Source organism: Sitophilus oryzae, unplaced genomic scaffold (assembly GCF_002938485.1).
Source record: "Sitophilus oryzae breed Bouriz unplaced genomic scaffold, Soryzae_2.0 scaffold_1712_pilon_pilon, whole genome shotgun sequence".
NCBI lineage: Eukaryota > Metazoa > Arthropoda > Insecta > Coleoptera > Curculionidae > Sitophilus > Sitophilus oryzae.
In genome coordinates this window covers 79,458-93,361 of record NW_022146405.1, presented here as the reverse complement: position 1 = coordinate 93,361, position 13,904 = coordinate 79,458, and the positions used below count along the sequence as shown (strand labels likewise).

At 31.4% G+C, this 13,904-nt stretch overlaps 1 protein-coding gene across 1 annotated transcript in view; it reads right to left on the bottom strand.

The window, feature by feature from the left end:
• Positions 1-13,904, bottom strand: part of LOC115881289 (sodium-coupled monocarboxylate transporter 1) — a gene marked incomplete at its 5' end in the record, with an annotated part of 104,824 nt that overhangs the window by 18,999 nt on the left and 71,921 nt on the right. The window contains 2 exon segments of the mRNA XM_030898714.1: positions 7,903-8,176; positions 10,319-10,537. Of these exon segments, the coding sequence (XP_030754574.1) occupies positions 7,903-8,176; positions 10,319-10,537 (493 nt within the window).

Sequence of the window (13,904 nt, the reverse complement as noted above, 5' to 3'; positions counted from 1 at the left end):
GCATATTCGAATTTTGTTACGGGTTTTGAAAATGCCTCAGAACAACAAAGCGTTTTGAAAATTATTAATTAATTATAGATAATTCCTGAACATTAAAAATAATAATAATTTATATATATATAGCAGGGGTCCTACAGCCTCTGCCGCATCCCGCATTTCGATCGCCATTTTTCTCTGTTTTGCCATTCGTCATCTTTAATGGCCCTATCCCTCATTGTTTTTCTAATTCCTTCTTCCCATGATATCACTGGTCTTCCTCTTCTCCTTCGATTTCTAGGGGCATATTCTATAGCTCTTTTTGGCCATCGGTCTTCCCCAGCTCTCATCACATGTCCATACCAGACAAGTTGTCTTGTTTCTATGTTGTCTATAGTTGTGAATACCTTTCCTGTCTTTCTTCTTATATCTTCATTTCGAATATGTTGTGTTCTTGATATCTGACACGCTCTTCTCAAGAAATCCATTTCTACCACATCCACTCTTTTTCTGTTTTTTTCAGTCAATTGCCAGCATTCTGACCCGTAGGATAAAATAGGCTCTACTATCGATTTGTAGATTGTCATTTTAGTTTTTAATTTTATTTTATTCGACCAAAGTACTGAATTTAGAATTCGGATACATGTCTGCCTTTGTTGTGTTCTATGTTGAATGTCCCTGTTTGATGTTCCTTCTTGAGATATTATAGTTCCTAAATATTTGTATTCTTCGCATTGTTTTATATTGCTGAGTTCTAAGCTCCGGTCTACTTGTCCATCGTCTGCCATTTTTAGATATTCTGTTTTTGTCATGTTCATTTTCAATCCCCATTCTGCGTACTCCTCTTTCTATTATAATAATAATTTAAGATGTTTTATTTAATTTTTGATAATTATTGTCTACCACCTTCAAACTATTGAATAGAAATAAAATAGAAAGTTTTTAGAGCATAAAAACTCCCGCGATTAGAAAATTTAATATAAATAAAAATTTATAACTAAGACAAATTTATTATTATATAATATAAACACATATACAGGGTGCTATAAATTCGAGGTACGAGCATTGATATCTCGGAAATCGTAATAGATACGAAGATGGTTAAATTGGAGCAAAGTTGTGCCTTGGGATATTCGCCAACATGCTATCAAAAAAGTTTCAAAAATTTCACGGATTTCTTTAAAAATAAATTTTATTTTATCCTGTTGTTACTTTTTAATAAAATCAAAAAACTAATTGCACATTCTCATTGCCACTTTATCAGGGCTATCTGATATAAGATCTTGAAGAATATATCTATCTTGAAGTTTTGAAAGAATTTAGTTTTGGATACTTTAACAACAACAAAACTGTTTAATTATTATTTTAAATAATTTCAAGCCCGACTCTGGCTTTTTAAATTATTTAACCTGATTATATTCATCGCAACAATATTGATGAGCATTAATTAACATTGAATAAAGAAAATCGAGCCAATTGAACATTTCATAAAATAATACCCAGGTCTGCAATTTAAAAAATATAATTTTTATTTTTTTTTGTGAATTTGAAATCTCAATGTACAGGATGGGTCAAATTGGACGCTTTTAAAGAGAAACACCTCTTTCTATAAGAGATAGACGAAAACTAATATCGGTGTCTGGAGCTCAATTTTCATCAAAAATATGATGGTGAAAACCACACATCGATATCTGTTACCGTTTCGGAGTTACGGGATGTTTTTCAAAAATGTGCATTTTTAACAAATCGCTGTAACTTTTTGGCTTTGAAAAATTTTGTATTTCTATGAAAACATTTTCAGAGCACTTTTTTACATAGAATTTAATGGTTTAAGTATAATTTTTTTAAATTTAATAATTTAAGAGTTATCAACAGAAAAATTGATTTTTTATTTGGGATAACTTGTATATTTTTAATTAACTGAAAAGAACTTAAAATTACCTTAATATTTTACTTAATACTTAATATTTTGTTATAATGCACACTTAATATTTTGTTATAATCCCCTTCGAAATACAGAATTTTTAAAAGTTCGCCACTTTTAACTAGTAGGTTTTGGACCCCTTATTAATGATATGCCCTTAATGGAACTCGAAAACATATTTTTCCAGCAAGACCAGGCACCGCCTCAGAACGCTGAAGTTATCAGCAAATTTTTGCAGCCAATTTCCAGAATAATTGAATAGCTAAAGCTAACTAAGATCCCAGCCGTTGTCCGTCGAGGCCGCCGGACTTAGTGACTATGGATCTAATCCTATGGATATCTTTGCGGAAGAATAAAGGTTCTTATTTTTAAATTGCCTGTAGAATCTAGACCAGAATTAGAAATACTTAGCAGTTATGAGAGGGTACATTTCACCCCCACTGAGTTAATGATTTCCGCGAGAAATGTTCGAAAACGGCCCCGTCTGCCCATAACAGAAAACGGTCGATATGTCGAACACCTGTAGCAAAATCTTATGTCTTGGTTTGCTATTTATTTTTATTGTTATTAGGTAAAGTTTAAATGTGTTGATGTTGGTTAAATATAGTTTAAATCGTTATAAAATTCTGCATCTCTCATTGCAAATATTTTTTCGTTTTAATTGATGCTCACAGTTAGAATTTTTTTGCATTACAGCCGGCGCTGTTCAAAGCCTACTTATTTAAAGTGGGCGAATTTTTATAAACTCTATATCTCGAAGAGAAATCGAGCAAATTATCAAGTGTGTTATATTTTTGGAAATGTAATTTTAAATTCTTTTCAATAAATTAAAAATATACAGGGTGTCTCATATAAAAAATTAAATTTTCTGTTGATAATTCTTAAATTATTAATTTAAAAAAAATATACTTAAATCATTAAATTCTAGGTAGAAAGGTGCTTTGGAATTTTTTTCATAAAACTACAAAATTTTCCATAGCAAAAAAGTTACAGCGATTTGTTAAAAATTCACATTTTTGAAATACTCCGAAACTGTAACTCCGAAACGGTAACAGATATCGATATGCGGTTTTCACCATCCTATTTTTGACAAAAATTGAGCTACAGACACCAATATTAGTTTTTATCTATCTCCTATAGAAAAAGGTGTTTCCCTTTAAAAGCGTTCAATTTGGCCCACCCTGTACGATATAAAAATATACATAATATTAATTGTAGATATTATAAGCATATCAACTTCAAATGCAACAAGTTTCTAATGCTCTACATGTTCGAAAGGGTTACCACCATCTCTATTATACACATTTATTTTTCGTTCAATTTTAGGTATATCTTTTCAAGAGAACTTCTTCTTATACTTCCGAATGCATTTTATACTCTTTATTGTAAATGTTGAGGTGTATTGATTTCACTATTACAAATTACGTCAAGTAATGCCCCCACTCCTTGGCGACAGGCCCAGGAACCTCGCTGGCCATTATAATGCTCCACCATTTCCAATCTATCTTCCGGGAAAATGATTTGATTGTTTATATTATATTTATTTTATTGTATTTGATTTTACCTATTCTATGTTTTATCTCACGTCGTTAAGTTTTAAAGCTCATCAATATTGTAACAATGAATAGATTAAATATTAAAAAAAAACAAAGCCGGGCTTGAAATTAGTTTAAATAAATTGTGTTTAAATGCCCGAAACAAAAAAAAAGTGTGGCATATCGTTGTACTCAGGAGACCGAATTGTTTCAAAACCTGAAATAAAGAATGCAGGTCCGTATTTAAACAAATCAAGTTGGCCTATATATTTTATAAATTATCAGCTAATTTAAAAATCTAAAAAAATATCAGACAGCCCTGATAAAGTGGCTATGATGACAGGAAAAAATAATATTGATTCTCAAAAAAGTCCGTTTCCAAATAACTTAGCAATCCTTGAATTTTATTAAAACTTTTTTGATGGTGTCTTAACTAACCGAGACCGAGATACCAATGCTCGTACCTCGAATTTGTAACACCCGGCATAGTGTATACACATATAACAATATAATATATTATAGTATAAACACATTCTCAAAGAAGCTGTTTTAACTTCTTCGTTAAAAATCAACTTTATTTTTTTAAATGTGGACCTGTATTATTTATTTTCTCTTTTAAATGCTTATGGACCTCCCCAATCTCCCCAATGCAATGATGGGAGCAACGTTTTCCATAGTCAATTTTCCATCCGGAGATAAAATAGTTTATTAATGGTGTCGTATGTTTACGACGTTCTCCTCCTCTTATTTCTCTGAAGTGTAATCATTAGATTATGGCGACAATTAACTTTATTATCAGGACTGGTTTCACATCGTTAAGCTCAGAATTTATATGTGAAAACTTTGTTTTAACTCACAGCTTAGAATATTCTCTTGAGAGCTTGTTAATGCTTATAATATTCCTGGTATTAAATTTAATAGGTTAATATCCTATGTTTGATATTCTCTAGATAATATAAATAATGCTTTAATCGTTTCTTTTTTCTTAAACCTTTAGATTATATCCATATATTTTTTCCTTTTCTTGGGTATGACGTTTTTTTTGTATATAAATGAGTAAAAACCTCATACCCAAGAAAAGAAAAAAAAATGGCACAGGGAGGCACGTATAGCTGCCCATACTAAAATATGTAAATAAAAAGTTGGTAGGCAGTTCTTTTAGTTTCAAAGTAAAAGAATTTTTCCATTTTTTTTATGTTATTACAAATTTTGTTGCAAATATTATTCCTAATCTTAAATTGAAAACCGCGTTTCGCTAGCTACTGCGATTTTGGAGTTACGATTTTTTACAATTTTTAACCCCCTCCCATACCCCCTTACCAACCCCCACCCCCACCAAAAACTAATGGCCAGATTCTCGGGTGCCACAGTATTTTTGTGCCACATTTGGTTAAAATCGGTTTAACGGTTTTTGAGTTATCGTGTTACAGACGGACAGACGGACAGACGGACAGACGGACAGACGGACAGACGGACAGACGGACAGACGGATAGACGGACAGACGGACAGACAGATAGACAGACACCATGAAAATATTTTGTATTTAGGTCATTTATGACTCAAATAACTCATTTTGAGTGAAATTAAAAAAAACTTTTTTTTGCCGATCTTAATAATAAATAAAATCTAAAATAAAATATATCAATAACAATATAGCAATGAACATGATACCTTATATATTTATAATTTGTTATTAATAAGTGATAAACCAGAAAAATATTTTCTTAGATTTATATATTTGTTAGATTTATTATTATTTTGTCATAATTTAATATTTTGTCATAATATAAAAAGAACTGATACACTTTTCTTTAATAAATGGGATTGATTTAATTTTGGATTGAAACACATGATTTAATTTAAAAGAAAAAAAGATCTGTGAGTATAACAGAAGGATATGAAAGCATGACAGTTATCCTTAAATATATGACTAGTAATAAATGGTGTATAGTTTTTGGTGTAAGAATTTTTGAAGTAGAGAAACCTAGACGTAAATTTGTTGATAATTTAAAGAATTACTAGTAAACCAAAGATTAATATTCGTAATGCATAAAAACAGCCCATTGGTGGATAATAATTTACTATTTTTGATTTAAAAACAACATAACATGTGATGTCAACATTTTTTACGTGTTATTGTATTCGGGAACCTTCGGCAGCATATTCTGCAGATAAAAATAAGTAAAAAAATGTATAAATTTATACTCTAAACTGCTTCGTTTAGAAAAAACAGGGTGTAGATGTTTTAGTTTTAAATATGTTTTGATAGTTTAAGAAATATTACTAATTAAATAAATAATAATATTCTTTCAGCCTTACTAAAAAAATTATTAAAATATAAGAAATGTCCTAAAATCAAAACTATACTAGGTATTTGCTATAGTTGGTCTGTACACTTACTTTCCTATAAATATCATAATCTTAATCCATACAGAGTGTTCAAAATTCTATATCAACCTTTCCAAAATATAAAACAGTTTTTCTTCGATTTTTATATATCGAACACCTTATACAGGGTGGTCCGAACTGTATTCCGGAAGCTTCGGCAACATATTCTGCAGATAAAAATAAGTAAAAAAGTTCTTATAAATGTATGTTCTAAAATTCTTAGTTTCGGAGATACAGGGTGTAGAAGTTTCATTTTTATTTCGATTTTTTAATGTGTATACAGGATGTTTTGAACAATCTGGTCAATGAATCACGATCCTGCTTAAAGCACTTGACGTAAAAAGCTGATTTTTGGAAAACGGATTGACTTTAGGGTGTAGAGATTCGATAAGACGGGATTTTTCGAAACTGGAATTCTAAGGGGGTGAAACCACCATTAGAATATTTTTTATTTCAAAACTGGTGAGTTTTTCGGAAAAACTCTTAAACACGTAATTTTATTTTGTTGTTTTGCATATTTTAAGATTTTTTAAAAATTTATACAGGGTGTTTCATAAAATATGACCATTGAGTAATCACGATTCTGCTTAAACTGCTTGGCGTGTAAAGCTGATTTTTGGCAAACGGATTGACTGTGGGGTGTAGAGGTTCTATAAGGAGGGGTTTCTCGAATCTCAAATTCCAACATGGTGAAAAAGCCCCTCAAATATTACAGTATTTGTTATTTAAAAAACGGTTAGTCTTTCGGGAAAACGCTTGGACACGCATAATTTATTTTGGTTTTTTACATATTTTGAATTTTTTAAACAATCATACAGGGTGTTCCAAAAAGTTGGGTAATTGATTAACCACGATTATGCTTAAACTGCTTGACGTAAAAAGCTTATTTTTGACAAACGGATTTTTCGAAAGTCAAATTCCAACGAGATGGAGGGATTTTAACAACAACAACAAACAACAACAAGACCAGTTTCTAAGGAACAACAAGATCAGTTCCTAAGGAACTTAACTTCTCAACCTCTAGAATAGCCTATTATGCCCTTTTTGAGTCACATCTTCGTTATGCTCTTCCATTCTGGGGTACTTGCTGCGCAACAAAATTTGATCGTGTTTTCATACTTCAAAAGAGAGCAGTTCGATATTTATTGGGACTGAACAGTAGAACTCACTGCCAGAATTTCTTTAAAAATTTGAAAATACTGACTCTTCCTTCTTTATTCATTTTTGAATCCGTTTGCTTAATCCGCAAGCACATATCTGCTATTCCCGAAAGGCCATCTCATAACTATCCACTTAGGAATGCAGAGCACGATTTTTATCTGCCAACCCCGAGCTCAGAACTAGTTAAGGGTTCAATACTGTACAATGCCAAAAAAATGTACAATCATCTGCCTTTGAATATCAAATCGCTTTCATTCTTTCCCGCATTTCGCAAGGCTCTAAAATCATACCTACTGGAGAGAGCCCTATATGCGGTAAACGACTTTTTTGTTAATATTTAATTATGAACAATTTTGAATTTTAAAATTTTGATCATCTCACACACTGGTCAAAGGTCAAGTATTTAATATTCTATAACTTTAAAATTATATCTATTTACTGCGTACTGTTCTAAAATTGTCCATGTATATTCTTTTTGTAATTTTAAAGACTTAAATTTTTTTGAATTGTATTATTTGTATTGTGTATTTTTTTGTGATTTTGTTGTTTGTGAGTGCTTTGTCGATGAAGCTGTTTTGGCTTTTTGCACAATAAAGCGTTGTTTGTTGTTGTTGTTGATGAAACTACCCCTCAAATATTACCAAGTTATATAATAATATCGCCTTATTGTTTTTTCTCATGCTGACATAAATGTGAGAAAATTTTATCCAGTTTGTATGTTAATGGAAATTCTTGCTTTGCTTTATCATCACCATTACAAATGATAAATGATTAATTCGACGCGAACGAACTCGCGGGTACACGTTAGTTATTTATATTTCTGTTTCAGTTGCGAAATACCAAGGCCTTTTTCCAGAAACACATGCAAGCATCGGTAATTCATAAACATAGTAAATAAAAATACTGTCAATTCTTACCTTCCAATTGGCACAAGGAATCAGCATCGCCATAATAAACACCCCCAGCAATGGTCCTGACGTGGCCGACGTCACCAGCATAGACGACTCGATAACTCCATCTAGCATGCCCACTCCAAACGCGATGCCCATAATGATGAAGGCAAAGACGATGCCGATTATTTTGATGCTGAGTAATTGTTTCGAATCCTTCATGCCCTTGAGGGCGGGCAGCGGCCGGATAAAGTCCTCGAAAGCTACCGTCGCCAGGGAATTAATGTTCGAAACGTTCAAACTGAAACATGGACAAAACGGTGCGTTGTTTGAGATGCAAATAGATGATGTATTGTGCGGGGGATGTGGAATGGATTGTTAAATCGAACGCAAACAGGTTTTTAGAAAATAAGTATAGGAGTTTGGTAAAAGTTTACAGTTCAAACAAAAATGTTTTAGAGAGGGGACTTTATATTATCGATTTAATTGTTTTAATATAGTAGGTACAGTGGTATAATTTTGTTTTGTCCCACTTTTAACTGACTATCGTAACTTCTTTGTTTTTATATTGGATAGCATATTTTTTTATGATTTTAAAAAAGTATCAGATATCTGTATAGTAGAAGCAAACTATGTTAACATCCCAAAAAAATCCTATGGGTATTTCGCTACTGAAGAATTTAGCACTAGTGCTATTATGAATTCATAATAACACGCAAATTTTAAAATAAGAAACAAGCAAAAAAAGGTACCTAAATACGTTTATTTATTGTAAACATTAATTATAATATCAGTACAATTGGTTAAATTAATTCCAGATGATGACAGGTGAGTTGAATTTTTAGAAAGTAAATTTACTTCCTGAGTGCTTGAACTGGTTGAAGACCCATCATTGCCAGAAATGTTACCCAAAATATTACATGACACTTTTTTCTTTGGAATTTTCTATATAGCTCTCTGCCACTGTGTTAGAGAGCCAACCACCATGTCTTTTAACAGTTAATAAATCCACTCCTGAATCTGCAAGCAACGATGCAGACGATCTACGGAAACAATATCCAGTGTATTGTTGTGGATTTGGAAGACTTAGGAACAATGCTATTTTATACGGCATTTTCTCTAAAGTATTAATGCCAACGGGTTGCTTAATACATTTTCCATTTCTGTACCCCACAAAAAATCGAGTATGCTGTGTGTTGCTTGGCCGCATAGCTATATATCTTCGAACCATTTCCACCATATTTATTCCTTCAACATTCCCTTTCGTTTTAAAAAAAATCTCGTGATATCTTTGTTTTCCTAAATGGAATAATGACATGAATGCTAATGACATCTAGGCTTCATCTTTACCATTTTGCAGCTGCAGATTTGTCAACTCGATGCGCCGGCAGGCTCCCGCAAGTCCAAGTCAAAATGGAAACAATCAACAAGCACGGTTGCCACGGCGTCGACTAATATGGCCACCTGATAATTTTGAATTTTAATTTTTATGAGGATATCTCTGATATTTTAAATTAAATCAAATCTCTTTGGATCGTACCTCGTGTCGCGTCGTAGATTAAATTTTGAATGATACACGTTCGATACGAACTTTTTAATGAACATTATGATGTTCGTATCGAACTTGTATCATTAATAACTATAATTCGAGCATTTAAGGGTCTAGATGTACACCAATATAAAATTTATCACATTCACATGGTATTTTTTATATTACGTTTTTTATTTGTTGTCCAGGTGTTTATTGGTTAAATAAGTGTGTTTTGTGTTTTGAAGGATGTTCGTATGTTATATTGTTTTCCTATCCTTCTTATTTCTTCCGAAACGTCTCGTACGTATGGAATTGTGAGTTGTATACAGGGTGGTCAGAACTGTATTCCGGAAACTTCGGCAGTATATTCTGCAGATAAAAATAAGTAAAAAAGTTCGTATAAATGTATGTCCTATAAAATGCTTAGTTTCAGAGATACAGGGTGTTGAAGTTTCATTTTTATTTCGATTTTTTCTAAATAATTTCTGAAATAACGTCGATATTTGGATGAAAATTGATGTCTAGGAGTTTTTTGACATGAGAAATTAGATTTTGATGTCAATATGACTCTTATTTGTAGGGGGCGCCACCTACGTGTGTTTTAACTGTTTTGAAGCGTAATAACTTTTTGTCCGTACCTGTATAAAACTACCGAGCAAAAAAATATACATTTCAGACATAATATAGTTTGCTTCTGGGATACAGATATATGTTTATTGATTTTAAAGTAGTTAGGATCGAAAAAATGCCCCCAAAAAAGATTGGAAAATATATATTTAATCTCTGATGTTAATTTTCCAAACCCTCGTGGGGAAAAATGTTTTCTTTTGCACAAAAATACAAATCCAGAAATTGTTTATTTCTACTAAAGTACGTTAAAAAATACCATTAAAAATAATTCAATATTTATACCTGAGGGCTCCATTAAAAAGACTGGCCAAAAACAGTCCCAAAATACCAGGCAAATAACTGAAACGATCTTCGACGAAGAATGGTAAAATTTCGTCAAATTTCTGAATGTACCCCGATGACAGAGGATCACAATTGGCGTAGACTGCATATACTACCATTCCAACCACCCAGGACAAACTGAATAGTACAGTAATCACAGGAATATTGTACATTAAAGTTCTGAAAAAAATAAATAATTTATTAATAGATACTAAAATATTTTGCAAAGGATTGTATAACTTATAGCAGAATGCCCGACGCTTTTTTTTATCAAAAACATTTGAAAAAAAATATAAAGTTTAAATTAACCCTGATATTTGATATTTATTTGTTACTGGTTCAAAATGATTTTATATAAAAAATATTTTGGAATTTTGAAAAGTTAACCAAAATACTAACAAAGCTATTCGATATACCTATGCCGCACAACTGAAATAATGAAGTTACATTTCCGGCCGTTTTTATCAAAATATTTTTGGTAAAGCAAATATATTTCAATTTATCTCATGGCCAGTGTTAAATTCTTCATATTTTTGTCGCCGGTGACAAATACCGTCGCATTTCAACAATGGAAAAGCAATTATATTAGCACAATAACAAATATTGCAAACGCTAAAACTGCGAGATGGAGTATAAAACTTTTTCAATAAATTGTTTTTTAATAAATATTTATTACCAAATAAAAGAGAGTGATTTAAATGTTAAAACTATTCAGTTTATTTTTCAGCTGGCAGAATATTTTAGAATTAACAAAAACATTTATAAACTATTATCAAATCCTGTAGTAATATTTTACTATTCGAAGCTAAATATCCAAAAAAAATTATTTGGATGGCAGAAATAATAAAAGAAGATGGACGGTTTAAGCTTTTTCATTTATGAACAAATATGATGGTATTAAAAGTTTTTTTTTATACAGGGTGGTCCGAACTGTATTCCGGAAACTTCGTCAGCATATTTTACAGATAAAACTATGTAAGTAAGTTCATATAAATGTATGTCCTAAAATACCTAGTTTCGGAAATACAGGGTGTAGAAGTTTCATTTTTATTTCGAGATTTTTTCCAAATAATTTATGAAGTAACGTCAATATTTGGATAAAAATTGGTGTTAGGAAGTTTTTTTGACATGAGAAATTTGAATTTGATGTCAATATAACTCCTACTTGTAGAGGGCGCCACCTACATATCTTTTAACTGGTTTGAAGAGTAATAACTTTTCGTCCGTACCTGTATAAAACTACTGAGTCTAGAAATATGCATTTACGAAGTTTTTTACGCAAAAAAGATCTCTTGGTAAAAATCGCTACGAGTAATAGTTCTCGAGATATTTGGAATCGAAATTAATATGAATACCTATCATTATTGACATAAATTAAACATGTTGACTAAATAGTTATTAGACTGAAATCATAAATTTGAAAGGTTTTTGTGCCAGAAAGTTCAACAGAAACTGTTTTATGATTATTTTTCTCAGAAAAGTTTATGAATAATTAAAAAAAAAATTCCGAATTTATTATTTCAGTCAAGTCAACTCTCTACTCAAAACTGTTTATTTTTTGTCAATAATGACATGTATTGACTATTTTCATTCTAAATATCTTGAGAACGGTTGCTCGTAGCGATTTTTACCAAGAGACATTTTTTACGTAAAAAGTCACGGAAATGTAAATCTTTTCACTCCATAGTCTTATACAGGTACGGATGAAAAGTTATTACACTTCAAACCAGTTTAAAGATTTGTAGGTGGCGCCCTCTACAAGTAGGAGGTATATTGACATCAAAATCAAATTTCTCATATCAAAAAACTCCCAAACACCAATTTTCATCCAAATATTGACGTTACTTCAGAAATTATTTGGAAAAAATCAAAATAAAAATGAAACTTCTACACCCTGTATCTGCGAAGCTAAGCATTTTAGGACTTACATTTATACGAACATTTTTACTTATTTTTATCTGCAAAATGTGCTGCCAAAGTTTCCGGAATACAGTTCGGACCATCCTGTATATTGAAAGAAAAAATATTATCTTTTTTTTCCACCATTCAACTTTGTTTATCCAGCTTAGGAATAACTGAATTTCTTTAAAGAGAAAAAAAACAAACGATTTAAGACCCGGTTTAATGCTACGAAAAAAATATGAAAAAAAAAAATTTCAAATAAAAATAAAATAAAATTGTTGTTTTCCGAAAAAAACATATATGTATAGAACATATTTCAGACAATAGAGTTTTTTTTCTAATTGACGGTTTATGTATTAACTAGGATTTTAATTTAAAATATCAATGTTATAAATTAAATTGTTAAAAATTAATCTGATGAACGAAATTGGTGTCAGAGTACACATTGAAATTTCCGAGGGGTGTCTCACTTTAATGTACTAGCAAAGTACCATTTTACTGCCAAGCGACTGCCAATGACTGCCTAGGAAATGTACATGTAATTCCAACAGTGAGACACTCCTCAGCAATTTCCATAGATAATAATTTTAAAATACAGTTGGAGAATAACTTAATCACTTAAGATTCGCTGACGACATAGTCCTAATTGACAATAATAGTCCTGAAGAACTAGAAGTACAAACAATGAACTAAATACAGCCAGCAGTAAAGCGGGTCTCAAAATGAATTTAGCAAAAGTTAAAGTAATGTATAACAAACTAATGGAAAGAAAAGAGATTCTAATAAATAACACAACACTGGAAATAGTAGAATATATATATTTAGTATTTAGGACAACTAATACACAGCTCGGGATCTTTACTACCAGAAATCAGCAGAAGAATTAAGTTAGCATGGAGTACTTACGGAAGAGACTTTATTTAAAGGAGGAAACATTTGACCGATTATTGTACTACCAGTCATGACATATTCATGCAAAATCTGGACACTTAAAACGGATATCATAAGAAAACTGCAGGTCGCACAACACTCAATGGAGAGAAGTATGCTGGGAATAACCAAGAGAGACCGTAAAAGAGTAAAGTGAATACGACAAAAGACCTAAGTAATAGATGTCATCCACAGAGTCAAATCCCTCAAATGGCAATGGGCAGGATACCTGGCAAGAAGAACGGACAATAGATGGACCACAAAAATTAGAGCATGGTACCCACGATGAATTAAGAGATCTAGAAGAAGACCGAACCATAGATGGAGACATGATATTAGGAAATTAGCAGTAATAACTTGGGCCCGCATAGCCAACAATAAACAACAATGGGCCAACTACAAAGAGAGTATCTAAATATGTGAGAAAGGCTACACAATAATTGGAAATGGTTGAATAAACTGAAAATGATGGTGATGAAATACAGTTGGGGAGTTGGAACATTTGGTGCTACAACAGAAAAATAAAACGAATACTGAAATTGAGTTTCAATTGTCTGTTAATCTACGACAATGTCATTATGACACATTTAACATTGTCATTTGGATGTCATTATGGTTTTCTTAATAGCACTAGTGTTATTATGAATTCATAATAACACGCAAATTTTAAAATAAGAAACAAGCAAAAAAAGGTACCGTTTATACGTACATTTAT